The sequence below is a fragment of the Mobula birostris genome, chromosome 11 (assembly GCF_030028105.1).
Source record: "Mobula birostris isolate sMobBir1 chromosome 11, sMobBir1.hap1, whole genome shotgun sequence".
Taxonomy (NCBI): Eukaryota; Metazoa; Chordata; class Chondrichthyes; order Myliobatiformes; family Myliobatidae; genus Mobula; species Mobula birostris.
In genome coordinates this window covers 17,944,636-17,967,892 of record NC_092380.1, presented here as the reverse complement: position 1 = coordinate 17,967,892, position 23,257 = coordinate 17,944,636, and the positions used below count along the sequence as shown (strand labels likewise).

General features: G+C 48.6%; 1 protein-coding gene across 1 annotated transcript; it reads right to left on the bottom strand.

Moving 5' to 3' along the window:
* Positions 1-770: 770 nt before the first annotated feature.
* Positions 771-21,542, bottom strand: adsl (adenylosuccinate lyase). The gene is made up of 13 exons (XM_072271807.1): positions 21,334-21,542; positions 18,170-18,373; positions 16,198-16,242; positions 16,029-16,108; positions 15,439-15,610; positions 13,687-13,733; positions 11,962-12,052; positions 10,357-10,426; positions 9,594-9,741; positions 9,372-9,462; positions 5,699-5,788; positions 3,498-3,674; positions 771-1,819 (listed from the first exon to the last, which is right to left on the bottom strand). The coding sequence occupies exons 1-13, from the start codon at positions 21,496-21,498 to the stop codon at positions 1,733-1,735; spliced, it is 1,467 nt and encodes a 488-aa protein (XP_072127908.1). The 5' UTR covers positions 21,499-21,542; the 3' UTR covers positions 771-1,732.
* Positions 21,543-23,257: the final 1,715 nt, after the last annotated feature.

Here is a 23,257-nt window from a genome sequence, read left to right as displayed (position 1 = left end):
TACCGAATCGGTATACAGGAGGGCGGGTTGTTTCGGCAAAGCAGCATCCATGATCAGGGACCCCCACCACCCAGATCATGTCCTCTTCTCGCTGCTGTCATCAGGAAGAAGGTACAAGAACCTCAGAGTCACTACCCCTTAACCATCAGACTCTTCACCCAGAGGGGATAACTTCACTCACCCCATCACTGAACTGTTCCCACAACTTAAGGTCTCACTTTCAAGGGCTCTACAACTCAAGCTCTCGATATTTATTCCTCATTTATTTATTATTATTGCTTTTTCTCTCTTTTTTTGTACTTGCATAGTCTGTCCTCTTTTGCACGTTAGTTGCCCGTCTTTGTGTGTGGTTTTTCATATATATTCGATTGTGTTTCTTTGTGTTTACCCTAACCCACAAAAATAATCAGGGTTAGTTTATGGTGACATATGTACTTTGATAATAAATTTACTTTGAACCTTATCCATCCCCATCTGCCTCCACCTGACTCCTCCCCCTCCGCACCTCAACTTACATCATTCCTCCCCGTTATCACAGAACAGCATAGTACGCTACAGGCCATTCAGCCCACAGTGTTATGCTGATCTTGCAGTGAAGACTGATGCAAAATACTTCTAACTCATCTACCACCTTCTTGTTTCCCCATTATCCCCAGATTCCCTTTCTATAGATGAAGCTGGGTTAATTGGTGGAACTAGAGATGTTTATTGAATCTTTTCAAATGATTACTCAAATCAACATTGAAACACACACAAAAAACTGTTCTGAATGACATTTCAAGAGGTCTTTATTTTAAAAAGATGCAGCACAGAGCTGTACAGAACCAACCGGAATACCTGTTTGGCCACTGAGGATACACCAGCTCCTAGCTGGAATAGATTGACACAGGTACGTAACAGGAGCCTCAGCTGCACCATCACTCTCAAGTTTTACTGGGATCACGCAATGGTTTTGAGTGACATTTGGAGTGGAAATTGGTGGAGATATTTCTTCAATCACACATCCATGTGAATGGGAGGTGGGGGCGAGATTCGTTCCCTCTGAAATGGGAAACAGACTTTCTTTCCTGTTTGTGCTTCACAAGCAAAGTAATGCCGAGCTTAGGCACATCTGACTAACATTTTCAATCGCTACTTATCAAGACCTGCTCCCAGAGAGATACATGCTCTCCCCAGGTTCTGATCCCGAGGACTGTCCGTTACCCAAATGGTTCTCCTTCAGAAACGTGTCTCCCTGGCAATATACAGACCAATTTGTAGTCAAACCGGAAACAAGAGATTCAACACACACAAAATGCTGGAGAAACTCAGCAGGTCAGACAGCATCTGTGAAGGGAAACAAACAATGTTTTGGGCTGAAACCCTTCATCAAGACAGTTTATTTCCCTCCATTGATGCTGCCCGACCGGCCGAGATCTCCAGCGTATCGACAAACCAGGGTGTTTAATTCAACCACTCCGATTTCCCTGCAAGATACAATGATGAAGTTCCCACCAGGCAGAGGACCCCCGCCGTCCCACAGCAGCCGGCAAATCCACCCCACCAGTCTCCGAAACCGTACAGGCTACCCACAAGTCGGGTGTTTGTGACCTGGGGGGGGGGACCTGTCCTCATTCACACACTCTACACAAATGGAACACAGGTCAAAAGCACAAGCCCCACACGCACCCTGCTCCACACAGAGTCTTCGATGAGCTGCCGTACCGGGTGTGGGGACCAGGCTCACAGCTTCTCACAGCTCCAGCTCAACCTTCCCCTCCATTTGACTCGCGTAGGGGACCAGCATCGGGCGAACCTCCTGCTCCAGGAACCTGATCACCTGTCAGGGCAGAAATCAAATCCAACTAATCCCAACACAGTCTGTCACACTCACCAGGCGCTTGGGGTGCAGAGTCAAATGTGGAGGGGTGCCTCGATTCACCCAGGAAACTCAATTATTACAGAGAGACGAGGATAAGGGAGAGACAACAGGAGGGCAGACTGAGAGAAGATCTAGCTCAGTATTAAGTAATGGGTACAGAATATAGAATAGTGGACCCGCTTCCCAGAGAATTAACTGTTCTATAGGCTAATAATAATATTTTAATTTGAATTTGTTCACTGCCTTGGAAATACTTGGATGCTTTGTACTTTGTGTATTTTTGCCCTGAATACATCTTTGTAGTTTAGTTTTTTTAAAAAGTCTAGCTCGGGGCATCGGAGTTCAGAGTTCAATTCTGGCACCTCCTGTAAGGAGCTTGTACATTCTCCCCGTGACCGTGAGAGTTTCCTCCAGGTGCTCCGGTTTCCTCACACAGTCCAAAACTGTACTGGTTAGTAGGTTAATTGGTTATTGCTAACTGACCTACAAATAGGCTAGGGTTAAATAGGTGGGTTGCTGGGTAGCATGCGTTGTTAATATAGTGGACCTCCGAATGAAATAATTTCGAGTACAGGAGCAGGGAGGTACTACTGCAGTTGTACAAGGCCTTGGTGAGACCACACCTGGAGTATTGTGTGCAGTTTTGGTCCCCTAATCCGAGGAAAGTCATTCTTGCCATAGAGGGAGTACAAAGAAGGTTCACCAGATTGATTCCTGGGATGGCAGGACTTTCATATGATGAAAGACTGGATCAACTAGGCTTATACTCACTGGAACTTAGAAGATTGAGGGGGGATCTGATTGAAGCGTATAAAATTCTAAAGGGATTGGACAGACTAGATGCAGGAAGGTTGGTCCCGATGTTGGGGAAGTCCAGAACGAGGGGTCACAGTTTGAGGATAAAGGGGAAGCCTTTTAGGACCGAGATGAGGAAAAACTTCTTCATACAGAGAGTGGTGAATCTGTGGAATTCTCTGCCACAGGAAACAGTTGAGGCCAGTTCATTGGCTATCTTTAAGAGGGAGTTAGATATGGCCCTTGTGGCCCTTGTGGCTAAAGGGATCGGGGGTATGGAGAGAAGGCAGGTACAGGGTTCTGAGTTGGATGATCAGCCATGATCGTACTGGAAGGGCCGAATGGCCTACTCCTGCACCTATTTTCTATGTTTCTAAAACTTTAAAAAACATTCCTGCATACATGTGTGAAGGTACCATAAGGAACTATGTGACTGCAGTAGGGTTCCGATTCAAGAGGACCAGGAATTCCTGTCCACAATCTTGTCTATTTGTTTGTGCATACTTCATCATAAAATCGACTACATTGTAATAGTGATGACAGAGAAGGGGCATTGCTGCCGAGAAGGTGGTGTGACAGGCACTTAAGATGAGGGGAGGGGAAGAGAGAGAGAACAGGGTTCTCTAGTTACAGCAGTAACAATGACAGCTGTGGGCGCGTTGGGGACATCGAGAACACTCGGCTGAGGCCACGTGAATGTGTAGTGGCATTTTCGAAGACAAGGCGGACAGGTAACAATGACAGAGCAGGGAGTGTGGGTGGGTCGCAGCGAGGGGCACCGGGCAGTGGCACCCTGCAGCACGACCAATTACTTTGCACAGACACAGCTGTCCACTCTCACCTGCTGTGGGGCACACCCAACGAAGGATTTGGGGTCGAGCAGGGCCTGCAGCTGCTCGTGGATCGGGCTGAAGTAGGGGTCCTTTTTTATCCTGCAGATCAGATCGTTGTCGCCTCCCTCCTGCTTGACCACGGCAGCTGCCTGCTGAGAGAGGACACGGATTCGCTCGTGGCAATCCTGTAGGAGACAGGAAGGGCATAAATCACGGAGAAGGTTATCACACTGACACTAGAGCCATATCAGACACTCGATGTGACCAGTGGCCAGCGCTCGCATTCACCAGAACCGGGAGTGCTGTACACATCGCTCCCAGGTGACAGACGCCCGACTTCCGTACAGTGCTTTTATACAAGCAAGCATTAGGGAGACTGCCAGGGTGAATTTCCCAGCTGTACTGAAGTAGGGAGGCACCTACTGCCGTGGGAACTCAGTTTCGGTTTCTAGCTCGTGAATATATCAGGCTACGAACAGCTCTCAGGAACGAAACACTGCCGTAACTGGAGAGGGCTTGTGTCTGCAGACTGAATCACGTCTCATTCACAGGAGACACACTCCAATTACGAATGCACCTCTCGCAGCCCATGCAGTGATGGTCCTCATCAGGCTCTGGAACCAGAGGAGATAACTTCACTCGCCCCATCACCAACTGTTCCCACAACCTAAGGACTTACTTTCGGGGATTCTCCATCATGTTCTCAATATTTATTGTTCATTATTAATTTTTTTTCTACTTGCACAATTTTTGGCTTTTTCACTTCGGTCAGTTCTTTGTCCTGTTGAATGCGGTCTTTTATTGGTTACTGCCTTTTGGATTTATTTTCCACAAGAAAATGAATCTCAGGGTTGTATATGGTGATATACACCCTATATACTTTGACAATAAATTTTCTTTGAACGTGTGCTCAGAGGACTTGCCCAGGTGTGACTGCAGCAGACACTGCTCGTGACATCTACCAGCCCTCACTCGGCATGCTGCTCACTACTGTGTTAGGGAGGCCACCCTGCCTCTGTACTCACAGACAGACTTCACCTACTGCTCCTGTAGCCCACAGCAGCTGGCAGAGTGGGCAGTGGCTTCCCCAAGGGAAGGCACCTTGTAGGCACCGCCTGAGCAGTTTCCTACAGGGACCTGCTGTCTTATGAGGCAATGCTGGCTGCATTGTGAACATTTAAGCTATATTAATGCGATTTTACAAACTGCATTTCAGCATTATAATGCAGTAACACAATTTCTGCACCATTGCACTGGTTCTCAAACATCTAAAAGGACCCAAACTGCAGAACGACAGAATTTCTGAGTTACAACCAGAGTGAACTGCTCTCTCCACACACCTCACTCTAACACAGGTAGAACGGCTGCCCATTCCCCACTGACGTTCAGGGGATGATCTGACTATCTGCTCAAATACACATTCAACCAAATTCTCCCACTACACCAACCCACATCATCGAATGCTCCCTTTCCTCAGATCCCTGTCAACCACTGACCATTCCCTCTCCCCGGACCGTCACCACTGACCATTCCCTCTTCCCGGACCGTCACCACTGACCATTCCCTCTCCCCGGACCGTCACCACTGACCATTCCCACTCCCCGGACCGTCACCACTGACCATTCCCTCTCCCCGGACCGTCACCACTGACCATTCCCACTCCCCGGACCGTCACCACTGACCATTCCCTCTTCCCGGACCGTCACCACTGACCATTCCCTCTCCCCGGACCGTCACCACTGACCATTCCCTCTCCCCGGACCGTCACCACTGACCATTCCCTCTCCCCGGGCCGTCACCACTGACCATTCCCTCTCCCCGGGCCGTCACCACTGACCATTCCCTCTACCCGGACCGTCAACACTGACCATTCCCTCTCCCCGGACCGTCACCACTGACCATTCCCTCTCCCCGGGCCGTCACCACTGACCATTCCCTCTACCCGGACCGTCAACACTGACCATTCCCGCTCCCCGGACCGTCACCACTGACCATTCCCGCTCCCCGGACCATCACCACTGACCATTCCCTCTCCCCGGACCGTCACCACTGACCATTCCCTCTACCTGGACCGTCAACACTGACCATTCCCGCTCCCCGGACCGTCACCACTGACCATTCCCTCTCCCCGGACCGTCACCACTGACCATTCCCACTCCCCGGACCGTCACCACTGACCATTCCCACTCCCCGGACCGTCACCACTGACCTGCCGGTTCTCGCCGGCCTTCACCATGGCCATGATGATGTTTTCAGTGGCCATGAACGGCAGCTCCTGGCGGATGTGGCGCTCAATCACCTGCAACAGAAGATGACACGGGATGGGAGCCGGCCGCAGGCAGTGTCGCGGGGGAAGAAGAGTCAGCTGAAAGGGTGTGGCTGGGGAAGGGGGAGGGGTGTAACTCAAACAGGAGCCCAGCGCAGAGAGGGTGGGAAAGGAGAAGGTCTATATCTACAGATAGTGAAAGACAGGACACCAGCAGCTCACAAGCCATTTTGCCATCATACACTGACCCTGTATCCCTTTGATAACCTCAGGCCATGCACAGTAAGTACGAATACCAGGAAATCCCCAGTGAAAGCCCGGCAGTAATATACTCTTCATTGAAGCCCCTTGCACACACCGGCTGTACCCGCTCTGTGCAACTGTTCCTTGTAGCTGGGTCCATTGCTTTCCCCACACACGCGCTGCTGTGTTCTTCAATCACAAGATGCCTGACTTACACACAGTCAACGGTTTTAAATTGTGGGGAACGTGACTTTAATTTTGATAGTGACATGTACTCGGCACTGCCTTAATATTATGATCCATTGCCTTGAAACAAAGCTCATCGTTTCCTTTAAAAGACTAAACAACGTCCCAATCTCTTTGCCTCGAGGTGAAGAAGCTTCAAGACGGGACGATGGTCGACTCCGTTATTCGCTGATTAAATCAATGAGGGAGATTGAAGCATCGAGGTGCATGCAGGAGGTGAGCAAGGGTTCTCTGATGTTGGAGAGGGAGCCAGTGTGGCCTACTGCTGCGCCCGGAGGGTAGGCCCGTGTGCTCGAGCCGTGTATCTTACTTCCCACGATGTTGGGGATCGATGTCTCGTTGTTAGTTTTTTTTTAATGTGGGGGAGGGGGATGTGAGGCCAATATTCTTATTGCGTTTTTGTGTGGGTGAGGGGGGTGATGCTAGTGTTCCCATTCCATTTCTGTGTGGGGTGTGGTGGATTTGCTGTTACTCTCTGAACTGACTTCCATGGTTTTCTTTGTTTGGTGGCTATCTGGAGAAGACGAATCTCAGAGTTGTATACGACATAAATACTTCAATAATAAATGAAACTTTGAACCTTTGCCTGTCATTTCAATCTTCTGCACTCTTTCTCAGGTGGTCTAATTCAATCCATCGGTGTTGACGTGGGTGGCAGGGTGGAGATGCGTCTCTACCAAAGGAGGTACAAGGTGTTCCTTCCCTCCGCTAGCCTGCAGGTCATCCTTGGGCAAGGTGTGGCACCTGCTTTGCCCCCGATCAGGGTCATGTGAAGCCATAGGAGCAGGTAGTGCGTATCACAAGTCCTGGTTATGCGACCACTGACACCAGGCAGACAATCTCTGAAGAGTATTGATAGTGGCCGGGGTCACCCGTCTTGTTGAGACACTGCCCAGAAGGTGGCAATGGCAAACCACCTCTGCCAAGAACAATCCTGGTCATCATGATCACCCACGTCATACAACAGAGCTCATAATGATGTGTGTTGATGTGTGTTGGCCTTACCACCTGCTCAAAAAGAAAGAGTTGTGGTGTCTTTGAGAGCAGCAAGATCTAGGCCTGTCCCCACAGTTCATAGGTCTCTTTCCTCTTAGGACAGTAAGAGAATTCACTGTCTGTAGGGACCAGCTGCAAATGCGCTGCGGAAGCAAATTCACACCACAATGCTGGGTGTGAATCCACAGCTTTGACAACAGACCCTCCCAAAAAAACTTCCACAGATGTCCTATTGGAAGTGGTTACATCACAGGCTGGTACAGCAGTACAAATGGGCGGGAATTCAAGAAGCTGCAGATTGCAGTGGACTCTGGCCAGTAAGTCACGAGGACATCACTCCCCACCATCCAGAACATTTATAGGAGGTGCTGCCTCCTGAAGGCAATATTCAAAGATTCCCACCAGCAGGGCCATACCATTGTCTCACAGGTATAGAGGCATGACGACCCACATCAACAGCATCAAGAACAGCCACTCCCCTTCACCTATTCGGCCTTGAACCAACCTGCACACCACTAATCACTACAGTATTCCAGCACTATGACTCGCACTTTAATTACCTTTCGCTAAAAGTGGACTTTTTTTTTCCTGTTCTAATTGTGTTCTCACTTGTGAAAATTGTATTTATTTTAATGTTTAATTGTTACATGGCTGTGATGCCACAAGTTTTTCCCCATTACACCTGTGCCACGACTATAAATGTAAGGAATTAGTACACTCTCCCCGTGAGAGTGTGGGTTTCCTTTGGGTGCCCTGGTTTCCTCCCACAAGTCAACAATGTACTAGTTAGTAGGCTAATTATTCATTGTAAATTGCCCTAGGATTAATATTTATTTATTTTTATTTAATGAAGTACAGCATGGAATTCGAGCTGCGCCTCCCAGCAATCCCCCAATTTCATCCTTGCCTAATCATGGAACAATTTACAATGACTAATTAACCTTCCAACTGGTATGCTTTTGGACTGTGGGAGGAAACCAGAGCACCCGGAGGAAACCCATGCGGTAACGGGGAGAACGTATAAACTCCTTACAGGCAGCAGCAGGAATTGAACCCGGGTCCCCTGCACCGTAAAGCGTTGTGCTAACCACTACATTACTGCCCATTCGGGGAATACTGAGCGGTTCTGCACCTCTTGTTGATAAATAAACTCCAAGTTGACCAACAAGAAGATGGCAACGCGACGGCAGCACGCGTAGCCTCTCCGGTGGTGATGTCTGTTATTTGTCAAGTAGGGGACCGTGCACAATTCTGATTTGATGGAGACGGGCGTGAGAGCACGGAGGAACATCTGGAAAATTTCTGAAATGCCCGCTTCGCTGCCGCTGCTACTGTGTGGTAACCGGAATCTCCGGAGCAGAAGGCCCCGAATCCTCGGCTTTGCGTGTTTCAGCGGCCGGGGAGAGGTCGAAGGCGCTCGGCAGAGGATGGCGCTCGGGAGGCTGTATCGGAGGGGCTGGTCGGAAGCTCGAAGTTTTTGGACGGATGGACTCAGTGTCGGCTGTGGTCGGCTGCTTCCAAGGCAGCAGCAAGTTGACAGTGTCTGGAGGTTTATGGCAGGGGGTTTCTCCCTTTTGCTGCCCGCTATCGGGGACTCGGGAGTCGATCGACTCGGGGACTTTGAGACTTTTTTTTTTACTGTGCCCATGGTTTGTTCTTCATCAAATTATGGTATTGCTTTGCACTGCAGTAACTATATGTTATAATTATGTGGTTCTGTCAGTGTCAGTCTTTGGTTTGTCCTGTTTTCTGTGATACCACTCTGGAGAAACATTGTGTCATTTCTTAATACGTGTATGCATTTCTAAATGACAATAAAAGAGGACTGAGTGTTCTCATAACCTAAAACTAAAACTCAGTTGCAGCAGCTCTTCAACCAAACGGAGACGCAGGAGACTGCACAGCTGGAGCCAAAACAAAAGTGCAGTGGATGAACTCGGCAGTATCACTGGGGGGAGAAGAACTGTAAACACTTCATTTGGGTTCTGATGCTGAGTCTCCAACTGAAACATTGACAATTCCTTTGCCATCTCAGGTGCTGCTCGACAAGCCGAGTTCCTCCAGCCAGCAGCTTGTGTTCGTCACTTTAACCGAGCAGCCTGATCCCCCCCCCCCCCCACAGAGATCATACCTTAGGGTACACGACCAGCCCCTCCGTGATGTTCTGCAGTGTGCTCAGGATAACATCGGCGGTGAGGAATGCTTCCGGCAGGCAGATGCGCCTGGAGGGTGGAAAGAGAGAGAGAGAGAGAGAGAGAGGGGGGCAGTGGTGAGGTTTAAACATGTGGGAGTCCGTGTCCCGATGGAGCGGCAGGGCGGTACGGTACGGAGCGAGGTGGGGGGGGGGGGTCACCTGTTGGCGCTGTCGTCCAGGGTGCGCTCGAACCACTGCACGCTGGCAGTGTGCAGGGGGTCCAGGATCAGCGTGGTGAGGTGGCGGGACAGACTGCAGCAGCGCTCGCTGCGCATCGGGTTCCTCTTGTAGGGCATCGCGCTGGAGCCTGCAAACAGCACGCACCACTGAATGGGCTGCCCTTGCCCACTGCAGAACCCTAGCCAACAACCACCAACCCCACACACCCCATCATCCACCCAATACCTAGCCAGGTGAAGATAGCCCAAGTAGGGAGCTCCACTGCCTCAAAAACAGTGGCACCCATCATTAACGACCCCCATCACCCAGGACGTACCCTCCTCTCACTACTATCATACAGGAGTCTGAGGACCCACACTCAGCGTTTTAGGAACAGCTTTTGCCCCGCGGTCAATCAGCACTACCCCTTATGCACTATTTATTCTTTATTGTAATTCATAGTAATTTTAAAATAACCCTTCACTGTGCAGCAGACACAGAACAAACTTCTTGACACACGTCAATGGTAACAAGCCTGATTCTGACCCAGTGTCTGGAAAACTTGCCCGTCCATTCTGGGGCTCCCTAGGGCAGAGTTGCTCTTGGCTGTGAGGTGGAGTCACAGCCGGCTGGAGGAACGCACGTAGCCCCCAACCACTGCCACGTGCAGACATTACTCCATCCCTCCTCCTCCCCACCGACCCCCTAGGGCTGCATACAGGCCCCAAGTTGTCCAGGCCCTTCTCACCACTACGTTACTCACCAATCTGCTCCTTCTCAAAGGGCTCTTCGATCTCCTTCAGGTTTGCCAGCAGGCGGATATCGGTGCAGATCTGTAAAAATGATCTGGGATATCAGTCATAGGGCCATACAGCACGGAAAGAGGCCCTTCAGCCCAACTAGTCCATACTGACCAAGATGTCCACTGAAGCTAGTACCATTTGTCCACGCCAACATTTGGCGTATCTCTGTCTCTCTCTCTCAAAACCTTTCCTAAACAAATACCTGTCCAAGTGCTCTTTAAACGTTAATGTACCTGCTTCAACCACTTCCAGCCAGCTCCTTCACTATACTGACATATAAAATCTCTCCCCTCCCCACTCTCATATGCTGCCGAACAACACAGAATCACTGACCCCCCCCCACCATCCCTCTCACTCACCGCCACAGAACAGGGACAGCTCTGTAAACACAGAGCATCTCTTGGGTCATAGAAACATAGAAAATAGGTGCAGGAGTAGGCCATTCGGCCCTTCGAGCCTGCACCGCCATTCAGTATGATCATGGCTGATCATCCAACTTAGAACCCTGTACCAGCCTTCCCTCCATACCCCCTGATCCCTTTAGCCACAGGGCCATATCTAACTCCCTCTTAAATATAGACAATGAACTGGCCTCAACTGTTTCCTGTGGCAGAGAATTCCACAGATTCACCACTCTCTTGTGTGAAGAAGTTTTTCCTAATCTCGGTCCTAAAAGGCTTCCCCTTTATCCTCAAACTGTGACCCCTCGTTCTGGACTTCCCCAACATTGGGAACAATTTTCCTGCATCTAGCCTGTCTAATCCCTTTAGGATTTTATACGTTTCAATAAGATCCCCCCTCAATCTTCTAAATTCCAGTGGGTATAAGCCTAGTCGATCCAGTCTTTCATCATATGAAAGTCCTGCCATCCCAGGAATCAATCTGGTGAACCTTCTTTGTACTCCCTCTATGGCAAGGATGTCTTTCCTCAGATTAGGGGATCAAAACTGCACACAATACTCCAGGTGTGGTCTCACCAAAGCCTTGTACAACTGCAGTAGTACCTCCCTGCTCCTGTACTCGAATCCTCTTGCTATGAATGCCAGCATACCATTCGCCTTTTTCACCGCCTGCTGTATCTGCATGCCCACTTTCAATGACTGGGTCATGGGCCTTGCTTTCTTTGCCACCTACTCACCGTTTGCCAGGACAGGAAAATCCCACAGTGAAATCGAGCTCCAAGGAGTCAACGTTTCCCAGGCTGAGCACACCCACCCTGGGTAACACCTGCCCCCCCAGCACCAGTCCTGGGTTATCTCAGTCACAAACACAAGGAAGTCCAAAGCAATGCACACAAAATGCTGGAGGAATTCAGCAGGCCAGGCAGCATCTATGGTCATATCGGGTTGAGACCCTTCACCAGAAATGGAAAGAAACAGGAAAAGTCAGGGAGTTTTCCACAGAGGGTGCCTGGCCTGCTGAGTTCCTCCAGCATTTTGTGTGTGCTACCTGGCTCGTTTTCACACAGTACATAGTTCTCAGCAGCTGCACTCCTCACCAGCCACACAAAATCCACAGCCTCCCCCCACCCACACTGACCGGACACCAAGCGGCCACTCACTGACCTTGTGTACTGTTGCCCCAAGGCTCGAGAGGACAGCCAGCGAGTCGATGTCCACCTTGCGGCTGTACGTCTGCCCTGTCACCATGTAGGTCCTGAGGGGCAGGGCAGAAAACGCTTAAGACGATGGAGCTGGGAGGAATGAGGGTGGCCCTCTGCTACTGGAACCTCGCGAGGAGTCGAAGGAGAAAGGACCAGGGAGAGTTGGTAGAGCAAAACGGACACTGCTCACAGTAGGAGAGGAGAGCGAGGGTGTCCATTCCAATCACGAGGGGATGGAGGATTCCAAGTCTCCCATAGATACACTGCTTTTATTTATTCATTCACTAACGGGATGTGGGCATCGCCAGCTAAGCCAGCATTTATTGCCCATCCCCAGCTGCCCTTGAGAAGGTGGTGGTGAGCTGCCTTCTTGAACCGCTGCAGTCCCTGAGGTGCAGGTACACCCACTGTGCTGTTAGGGAGGGAATTCCATGATTTTGACCCAGTGACACATTTCCAAGTCAGGATGGTGAGTGACTTGGAGGGGAATTTCCAAGTGGTGGTGTTCCCAGGTATCCACTGCTCTTGTCCTTCTAGATGGTGGTGGTTGTGGGTCTGGGAGGTGCTGCCTTAGGAGCTTTGGTGTGTTGTCGCAGTGCATCCTTGTAGATGGTGCACATGATGCAACTGCTGGAAATATCCTGACGTAGTTGTATCGTGGTCTGGTAGTAACTGTTCTCAAACCTGGTGGTGCGAGTCCTGAGGCTCTTGTACCTTCTATCTGATGGCAGCAGCCAGAAAAAGCCTGGCCTGGGTGGTGGGGATCTCTGATGATGGATGCTGCTTTCCTACGACAGCGTTGCACATAGGTGTGCCCAGTGGTGGGGAGAGCTTTACCTGTGATGTTCTGGGCTGAATCTGCTACCTCTTCCGTTCAGGGCTTTGGTGTTCCCATACTAGGCCGTAATGCAGCCAGTCATTACTCTTTCCACTACACATCTATAGAAGTTTGTGTGTGTTGGCACGTGGCCAAATGGTTAAGGCGTTGGTCTAGTGATCTGAAGGTCGCTAGTTTGAGCCTCAGCTGAGGCAGCGTGTTGTGTCCTTGAGCAAGGCACTTAATCACACATTGCTCTGTGATGACACTGGTGCCAAGCTGTATGGGTCCTAATGCCCTTCCCTTGGACAACATCGGTGTCGTGGAGAGGGGAGACTTACAGCATGGGCAACTGCCGGTCTTCCATACAACCTTGCAAGGCGCAAATCCATGGTCTGAGACTAACGGATGCCTATTATAAAAGTTTGTCAAGATTTTTGCCGAATCTTCGCAGCCTTCTAAGAAAGTAGAGGCACTGTTGTCCTCGTTTGCACACTTTTGCCCCCACTCTCATGCATAACTTACGAGGTTATGGGTCACACAGTGTATGTATCATGGCACAGATATTTTGCATTGTACCCGTACCCTCATCACACATCTCCATATGACAATAAACTCAACAGGACTTGACTTGAAAGGCAAGAGTGGACACATTATTGGCACGGGGACAGAGAGCAGACAAATATATTGCCAGCTCTGTGGATGCACTAGTACAGACAGACTGATCACACAAGGGGAAGCGAGATCGGATATGGTTCACAGGGGGTGACAGGCCGAGAGGGGCAAGGGGAGGCTTGCTGGTGTGTGGGAGCAGTGACTGCAGGTGGACAAACAGCCACGGACGTCGTTGGTGGACGGAAGATAACTTACTGTTTAAATCCTGCCATCTCAGTCACCAGGCGATCGAGCTCCTCGACCTGAAAAAGAGGGAGTGTGAGAAGCAGAGCGGCGCACTGAAGAGGGAACCCGCCCAGGCTGCCTGAACATAGGAGCAGGAGTCGGCCATCTGGCCTGTCGAGCCTGCTCCGCCATTCGATAAGACCATGGGTGATCTGGCCATGGACTCATCTCCACCTACCTGCCTTTCCCCATAACCCTTAATCCCTCTAGCTATCCAGCCTTGTCTTAAATATGATGTAGTCTCCACTGCTTCATTGGGCAGAGAATTCCACAGATTCACCATCCTCTGAGAAAAGCAGTTCCTTCTCATCTCCGTCCTAAATCTACTCCCCCGAATCTTGACGCTATGTCCCCTAGTTCTAGTCTCACCTATCAGTGGAAACAACTTTCCTGCCTTCATCTTATCCATCCGTTTCATAATTTTATATGTTTCTATAAGATCTCCTCTCATTCTTCTGGGGCCTGGGCCCCTCGCTGGGCAGCGAGGGTGGGGTTAGAGGAGGGTGAACAGCAGCTCTCGCACAGAACGGTCAGCAAATTGTTTGCTTCCATGCCGCGTGCTTTCAAAGATAAGACCTACAACAGAAGTCTACAGAAAATGGAGTTACCTCTTGCATTTTAAAAAAAAGTAAATGTATGCATTTATAAAAACCATTTCACAATCAGAAATGTTTCACAGCCAATTTAGTGCTTCTGAATTACACTCACTGTTGTACTTCAGCAGCCTGTATGTTAACACAGTACAGGTCCTCCCGAGATTACCTGCGAACAAGCACTTGGGAGACTGGATGGATGGACCTGTCAGTCGCTGTGGGGCTGTAGGCACCTTCTGCCATGTGGGAACTTGGTTCGTGGCAGAGGACACCTTTCTGACTCGCAAACTGTCCGCATTACGAACAGTTCGCAGGAAGGGAACCCGGGGAGGGTCTGTTGTGAGGGTGCCCACTAACTTTGTAATGTTTAGGGGAATGAATTCAGAACAGGGAGTCGGGACAGCAAACCTCCTCTTCATCAGAGTAGCGCAGAGCAATCATCCAAAAGGTGGCATTCAACTGTTCAAACTTTTTTTACTTACAGGTGTCTGCAAACCTTCTGATGCAGAAAGGAAACAAGATCCAGCTGACCCAGGTTTGTGAAACCGTAGATTGCCCTGAGGGTGGAGTGCAGGAATGACTGAACAGATCTGACAGTCTGATGAGGAGTTCAGGGGTAAAATAACCAGATGGGATTTAAATACTATCCCACCACGGGCAGAGCAACTCGAGTTTTACTCACGTGACCACTTAGGAAGTTAAGTGATGTCAAATTGAATTGAATTGACTTTATTGCTGACATCCTTCATATAGTAAATATGAGTAAAAATCTTTACACTATGTTTCTGTCTAAATATGTAATGTGCAATTTATAGTAATTTGTAATAAATAGTATGTACAACAGGACAGTCAATATAGCATAGAAATACAATTGTATCAGCGGAATTAATCAGTCTGATGGCCTGGTGGAGGAAGCTGTCCCGGAGCCCGTTGGTCCTGGCTTTCACGCTGCGGTACTGTTTCCCAGATGGTAGCAGCTGGAACAGTTTGTGGTTGACCGTCTCTGGAAGCAGAGGTGTTGCTCAGTCCACAGGCAGGACAGGTGGACGGGAAACTGTTCATGGATCAGCGTCCTCACTGCCGTTTGTAACAACACTGCACACCCGCTGGAACTGCTACAGCCACTCACCTTGCCGTAGTCGCCCTCGAAGAGTTGCAGGAAGCTGGCTTGGGTGCCGGTAGTGCCTTTCACCCCCCGGAATCGCAGCTCATTTCGGGCACGCTCCAGGTTCCTCAGGTCCATGCAGAGGTCCTGGATCCAGAGACAGCAACGCTTCCCGACAGTGGTCAGCTGGGCTGGCCTGGCCAATGACAGAGCAGAACCCACTGAACAAACCAATCACAGTATCCCAAACCCACCAATCACAGAAGAAGAGTTCGGACATGGGAAGGAGGCATCTAGACACAAGGCAATAGGAGATCCAGCGGACTGGAAGGGTAAGAGGATTCAGATAATTAAACAGTGCAAAAGACGAAAGTGTTCATGGACAGTTTACAAATCTGATGGTGGTGGAGAAGAAGCTGCTCTTAAAAAGTTGTATTGTTTAGGAGCAAAGGAAGAGAACCTTCAGCAGAGGGAAGATGCAAACAGACTGGGCACATGCAAAGCTTTAACCGCAGAATCAAGGTCACACAACGGGGACGATACCAACAGGAGTAGACCTCAGCTGGCTGAGAAGACACGACGTGATGCCGCCAGCTCGGGGAAATGCCACTTACTGGTAGTGGGTGAAGCCGAGGGTCGGGAGGGCAGCGTGCTGCTGGGCAAAGTCCGCCAGGCGGCCAATGACTCGAGCCAACTGCGGCAGAGGGATTGAGAGAGTCAGTCAAAGCAGCTCGCGCTCGGCAGAGGAGAAACTGCAACCATCAGCATTCAAAACAGCCTCACCTTGGGCAGGAGGATGTCGAAACCATCGCGGAGAACAATCAGATCCTGGCGAGAAGAGAGTCAATCATTAACAAAAAAAAGTACCCAAGCCACGAGGAGGTCACGAGGCAAGAACCAGTACGGCCGCTTAAAAGGCCATGGCAAGGAGAAGGGCAAGAACGCTATATTTAGAGGTAATCCTACCAGCACAGAATGGACAGAGCAGCTGTAAGCAATTCAGAAGACACCAGCTCGAGCTTATATTTCGCTTTGACATAGCAAATATTAAGTTAAGGCTTGGAATTCTCTGCCAATGAATTTGGTGAAATCAAAGTCTAACAGGGGTTTCAAGAGTAAATTATTATAATTGTTTAATTGCAGCTATAATAGTTAAAACACATTTGGACAGGAACATGGATAGGAAAGGCTCAGTGGAATACGGACCAAATGCAGGCATATTGGCTTAGCTCAGGTAGGCAATCTAGCATGAACATGTTGGGCTGAATGGCCTGTTCCCACACCTAACTCTAAATAAACTGGGCTAGCACTAGCAGGACTACAGGGAACGACCAAGGGAATGGGATGGAGAGATTTCTCGACAAGGAGCCAGCACAGACTCAATGGGCCAAAGAAAACTACCTGAGCCACTCTCATTCCCTGATTTCACCATAGCAGGAACACAAAATCCTAATGTGCTAATATTATATTGCAACCGCATGTGCCAATCGTAACTAGTTGTGCTGTGTGTCGCTGTATGTGCGGTGGTCCCGGAGCACTGCAGTTTCATGTATGGTTGAATGACAATTGAACTTGAACTAATTAACAGGACAGGTTTGATGGAAAACAGGGACGGATTTAGAGAGGAACTCAGAGCGAACAGCCTCAACACTGGCATACAGGAGATTAGGAATAGATGAGTCCGTGTGTCACCAAGGTGGCAGGGCTGGAGATACAGCAAAGCATTCCACAAGGAAAATCTAAAATTCAAGCAATGCCCCGTGACTTTAATTTTCATCCCAATCCCACTGATATACAGTTCTGTGCAAAAGTCTTAGACACACGCACACACAATGTATATACAGCTACGGTGTCAAAAGACTTTTGCACAATATTGTAGTAATTTTATGTATTGCACCATAGTGCTGTTGCAAAAAAAAAAACCCAAATTTTATGACATATGTGAGTGATGATAAACCTGGTTCTGACATGGGTCTCTATTGTGGACTGAGAGTGGGAAAGGGGGCAGGGAGAGGGGAATCACAGTTGTGAAAAGGGAAGGGAGAGGGTAACAAGATTCTGTAATGGTTAATGTGAAGTTAGGTGCAAACTAAACCTTCCTTTACTTCTTCCATCAGACTGAGAGAGCAGAGTTACTGCGCCAGTGACCTGGAGACATCTGTAGAACAAGTGGTGACCATAAAGCTGTGGATTATTGTAAAAACCTATCTGTTCTCTTGATGCCTTTCAAAGAAGGATATCTGTCATCCTTACAAAGTTTGATTTGTATACGATTCTACACAGTTGTATGACTCTTAATCTTCCCCTGAAATGGCACAGCAGTACACCCAATTGTTTCACAAGTGGGGGGGGTGAAGATTTAAAAGTCTGGGCTGAATGGTGCAAGAGGGATACGAGGAAGATCATTTTTCATTTAGTGAGTAACTGCAAGCCAGGACTTTCCACAAGAGATTTGCATCAGAACTGATGGAAGAATAATTTGCAGGGCTGTGGGGAGTGATCAGGGAATGGTTTCCTCCACCCTGAGTCGTGGCATCTGAAACGTGCTACCTGAAGAGCTGGTGGAGGCAGAGACTTCCATGATATTTAAGAAGCATCTAGACAGGTATTTGTATCAGGGCAGAGAGAGCCACGGAGTGAGTAAGATTAGTGCAGACACGTACAGCAGCCAGCGCGCACACACACGCACACTCGGCAGGCTGAGCCTGGGCTGTAACAGGCGGGAGGGTAAGAATGTGCACCATGATCATCTAACCGTGTTGTCCCCAACGTAACAGGAGGTGGCTCCGAGGTGAATGATGGCAGCAGCCTTTGGGCAGCAGTGAGCAAACGTGTGCACGTGGGCCATCACGTCGTGGCGAAGCCGCTTCTCCTCCTCGGCAGCCATCTTGAAATCAATGTTGTCGAGGTTTGACTCCATTTCCTGGAGCTGTTCTTCCGTGATCGGCAATCCCAACATCTGCACAGAGAGAGGGACAAGAAGTGAACAGGGCAATGCACGCCATCCCAGACTGTGGACAGGGCACAGGGTAAGAGCACTCAGAAGGTGCAACCATCCAAATTAACGAAGATTTAGATAACATACCCAGGATGAAACTATTTCCTCTGGAAAGTGGACCAGGCATCAAATGTGTAAATAAAGACCTAAAGGGGTAGGATAACCATTTTTGGGGATCACAAAATGGTCACAATATAGAATGATCACCATCTTCAGTAGTCAGCTAAAACCAGGAACTCAATACCCAGAGAGGTCGCAGAACCAGAGCTCACAGGAATGCTCAACAAGCAGCTCCAATATTGGAAAAAATTCTGGCAATAAGGACACTTTGGAACAGAGATTCCCAACCCTAGGGTCCACGGACCCCTCGATTGATGGTAGGAGTCTATGGCATAAAGAAGGTCAGCAAACCCCGCTTTACAAGATCTCTTTCCAAGAGCCAGCACAGTCACAATGGGCCAAATGGCCTTCTCCATTGTCAGATTTTACTATTTAATCTAACAGAACCTTTCACCGATTCTAATCTGTAACCAACACTGCCAATAATTTTGCTCCTTTACATTTATAACAAAAGTCTCAGGTGTGGGAGTTTTCTAATGTACCACTGCAACCTGCAGCTCATTGGTGCAGAAATATATATTTAACATTGAATTCTTCATGTATTTATAACTTTTGTAAAATGTAATGTGACAAAATGGAATCTGTACAACCCCAGAGTGCTTTGCTGGTTAGTTGATTTGTTTGGATGGAAGGCTTGCTAGGGGCGTGATTTATAGTAAGGTGTGTGTTTTATGGCAGAAAGTGTTTTGACAACAGAAAAAAACAAGACAGCTGTCATGGGGGTGGAGGACGGAAGCCTCAAAAGACAAATGGAGATGCAACGCACTTAAGATGGATGCAGATAAGAAAGGAATGCAATTAAGGATGAATTATTCAAGCCTGTTAATGTACAAAAATGTTGTTTTGAGCTGCAAGATTGAAGCTACCTACCAACATCTTAACGCATGGAGGTAGACTTTCCCTTGCAAGTAACAAAAGCACTTGTGATTTGATCCACTGAGTTTGTTGTAGTCTATTACTGTATACTTAGAAGACCTAGCTGAATGGTACACAACACTGGGGACAGTTTAAGATTTCATTACCAATTGTGCATGCACTATTTAACATTGCAACTAAATGGCATTATTCCAATTTAAAGGATATGTTCCCACGTCCAGAACTTATTCTCACCCCTATCGCACAGGAATGTTTGTCCAATGTTCTATAATAAAGGCTTTGATCAGCTTAAGTTCGTTTAGCTCAACCTTCAATGCTTTAAATCAAGGGAATACCAATCCAAGGGATGCAACTTCATCAAATATTAACCCACCAGCCCAGGTATTGTGTTGGTGAGTAAGTGGTCCAATCTCTTCAAGGGAATGCCGCACCCCCATCATTGTACACAGCCAGCTTTACCCTCCTCCCCACCCACTGACCAACCCGCACTCCTCCCAGTCCTTGCTCTAACAGATTAATGAACCTCCACTTTAAATACACCCAGTAACTTGACCTTCACAGCTGTACTTGGCAATAAATTCCATAGATTCACCACCCTCTGGCTAAAGAAATCCTTCTGCATGTCTGTTTAAAAGGACATCCTTCTTTTCTGAAGTAGTGCCCTCTTGGCCAAATCTGGAGTATTGTGTACAGTTCTGGTCACCGAATTATAGGAAAGATGTCAATAAAATTGAGAGAGTACAGAGGAGGTTTACTAAAATGTTGCCTGGGTTTCATCTCCTAAGTTACAGAGAAAGGTTGAACAAGTTAGGTCTTTATTCTTTGGAGCGTAGAAGGTTGAGGGGGGACTTGACAGAGGTGTTTAAAATTATGGGGGGGATTGATAGAGTTGACGTGGTTAGACTTTTTCCATAGAGAGTGGGGAAGATTCAAACAATAGGACATGGGTTTAGAATTAGAGGACAAAAGTTTAGGGGTAAGATGAGGGGGAACTTCTTTACTCAGAGAGTGATAGCTGTGTGGAATGAGCTTCCAGCCGAAGTGGTTGAGGCAGGTTCTATTTTGTTGTTTAAAGTTAAATTGGATAAATATATGGACAGGAAAGGAATGGAGGGTTATGGGCTGAGTGCAGGTCGGTGGGAATAGGATAGGGTAAGAGTTCGGCATGGACTAGAAGGGCCGAGATGGCCTGTTTCCCTGCTGTAATTGTTATATGGTCCGAAACTCCAACTGAATTCTGCAACAGGGAATCACATCGGAATTCTGCAGTACTGACTGAATGTTGACCCAGAGGGGCCCTTCCCAAACAGCCAGCTCCCAACCCTTGCCTCTCTCTGGAAAGACAGTTAGATTCTTGTCAATTCAGTAACTGAATTGGAGAAATCACAAGACAGGAAATTGAATTAATATAAAAAGGAGGACATTCAAGTGACACAGACGAGAAGATCTGCAGATGCTGGAAGTCCAAGGCAAAACACATAAACTGCTGGAGGAACTCAGTATCTATGGAATTGAATGAACAGTCGACGATTCTGGCCGAGACCCTTCATCAGGACTTTCAGGTGGGGCAGGACAGAGCAAAGGGACTAAAAGTGCACAGGGATTTGAAGAAAAAGCCAATAGTTGGGTAGTGTTGACAGAATCGAGCAAGCCATTTGAGAAGGGGAAAAAAAACTTTCCAAATCGCTCTCTAGAACCATAGAACACTATAGCCAGAAAGCAGGCCATTCGGCCCTTCTAGTCTGTGCCGAAACTTTATTCCGCTAGTCAGTATGGATTTAATTCTGTCTAAACTCAGAGCTCGTTAACCCCTGCAATCCACTCCTCCACAGTACTTCCCACCGCCAGCTCCACCAGCCTTTACCCCCAAACTCTTGATTCTGACCCCCACCTCCACTCTGCGGGTCTGACCCCTGACCTCTCACCTTCTCGCCCCTCGCAAGGTACAGCCACAGCCGACGCCACGTGTTGAACTTCTTCACCTCGCTGAAGTTGAAGGCCATCTCGGGAGACGAGTACCTGCTGACCAGGGGCGAGCGATAGCGCCCGAGGTCCACGTCGGCCCGCTCCCCGCTCGCCGGCAGCGCCATCTCTCCGACCGTATCCAGCCCGCCGCACGCCTCTGCCGACGGCGGCGCTGATTGGCGGATGATCGGCCAACGGACTCGCAGTGCGAAGTCACGTGGCCACTGCCCCACGTGTCCCCGGCTGAATGGAGATGTAACCTGCGGGGATTAGCAAACTCCCGAGCTTGTTTCGGTATCATACATGTATTGTGTTTTTTAACCAGGATTTGTTACCTCACCCTCCAGTACAGGTTGAGTCCATCCTCCACCACTCTCCCCGCTTCCTTAAATAACGGGATGATGATGTTGCCCTCCAATCTTCCGGGACAGTTCCGGAATCGATTGAGTTTTGGATAATAATGACTACAGCATTCACAATTTATACATACTTTCCCCGAAACTCCGGGGTGCAGATATGCATGTCGTGGAATTTATCAAAGGTTATCTTTAGCCTTTCTTGGCTGGATTAGAGAACATATTTTACGTGGAAATGCTGTGTTAGTTGGACTTTTTCCCTTCGGAGCGAAGAATGGGAGACGACTTTAGTGTTTTTTTAAGTTGATGGAGATAGATAACATAAAAGGCAGAGATAGAATAGACAGCGACTCTATATTTTTAACAATTCTATTGTTTTCAGGATTTTGTGCCTTCTGTGAACACAGATACAACCGGGTCATTTACTTCACCTGTCACAATCTAATTCTCTTATTTAAAAAAAAGTCTGTAAAGTACCCAGCTTTGCCTCTGTATTTCCTACTTACATTCCAATAAAGCACACATGTCAGGTAGCAACTGTGCCTTCAGATCTACCCAAGGGTACTGATGAACTGGATACTTTCCCTGGCATTGACAGAGCTGGCGAGACCGAGCTCATCAGTTTTATTTAGAGATATACTGTGGAATCGGACCTTCCAGCCATGCCACACCACACACACTACTCCGATTTAACCAAATCACGGAACAATTCGGACTGTGGGAGAAGCCCGGAACACTTGGGGGGAAACCCATGCATTTCACGGGGGGAGGGGGGGTGGATGTACAGAGACGCCCTACAGAGGATGCCGGGATTGAACACTGACAGCTGTAAAGTGTCACACTAACCGCGACGCTTCTGGGACGAACTGGGAGAAAACCCAGCACTGCGCAGGCTAGGCATCAAAGTCATTCTCTTGGTACATTCATAGAGCCTGTTCATTGGCGCAAAATGCACAACCACAATGGTGGAGAGAGGTTGCACAGAGCAGTCTGTGCAATTCTTTTTGACTGCTTCAGACACGCAGGCCGCTGATAGCAGTACACACACTCCTGATCTTTGGGATTTTATGGGGGAGCTGTTGGGAAAGGTCAGGAGGCATGGGAGGAACATCCTTTGATCTTCAGCTCCTGGACCCGAGCAAGATACTTTGTTCATCTTCTGACAACGCCTGTGCCTGGAGAGGAAGCAAAGGATTTGTTGGAGGCCTTACAGATCTAATGGCACCAGAAGAGGCTTGACACCAAGATCAATATTTTAAACTACTGTTGTTGTTCCTAATACGTAGTTATTTTAAAACATTCACGGGGTGGGGGAGGGGGCTGTAGATAAAGGAAAAAAGGGTTACAGAGCAAAGCTCTCTACGCAATTTTCTTTAACATTCTCAAGGCAAGGATAGGACAGATTTGGTACAGGGCAAAACTCCCTCTAAACTTTGTCAACTGCAACCACAGCAAGATTACAAGTTGGTCAAACTAATGGCATTACGGCGCTGGGGTCTGCGGTTGCTATGAGTGGTGGGAAGTGCAC

Bases quoted from the DNA above. Each gene is read 5' to 3' on its own strand.
- adsl (XM_072271807.1), bottom strand. From the start codon at position 21,498: ATGGCGCTGCCGGCGAGCGGGGAGCGGGCCGACGTGGACCTCGGGCGC. The intron at 15,611-16,028 runs GTAAGTGGCATT...GTCATTGGCCAG, and splicing joins CTCGGCTTCACCCACTACCA to GCCAGCCCAGCTGACCACTG. The intron at 13,734-15,438 runs GTGAGTGGCTGT...CCTCTTTTTCAG, and splicing joins TCGAGGGCGACTACGGCAAG to GTCGAGGAGCTCGATCGCCT.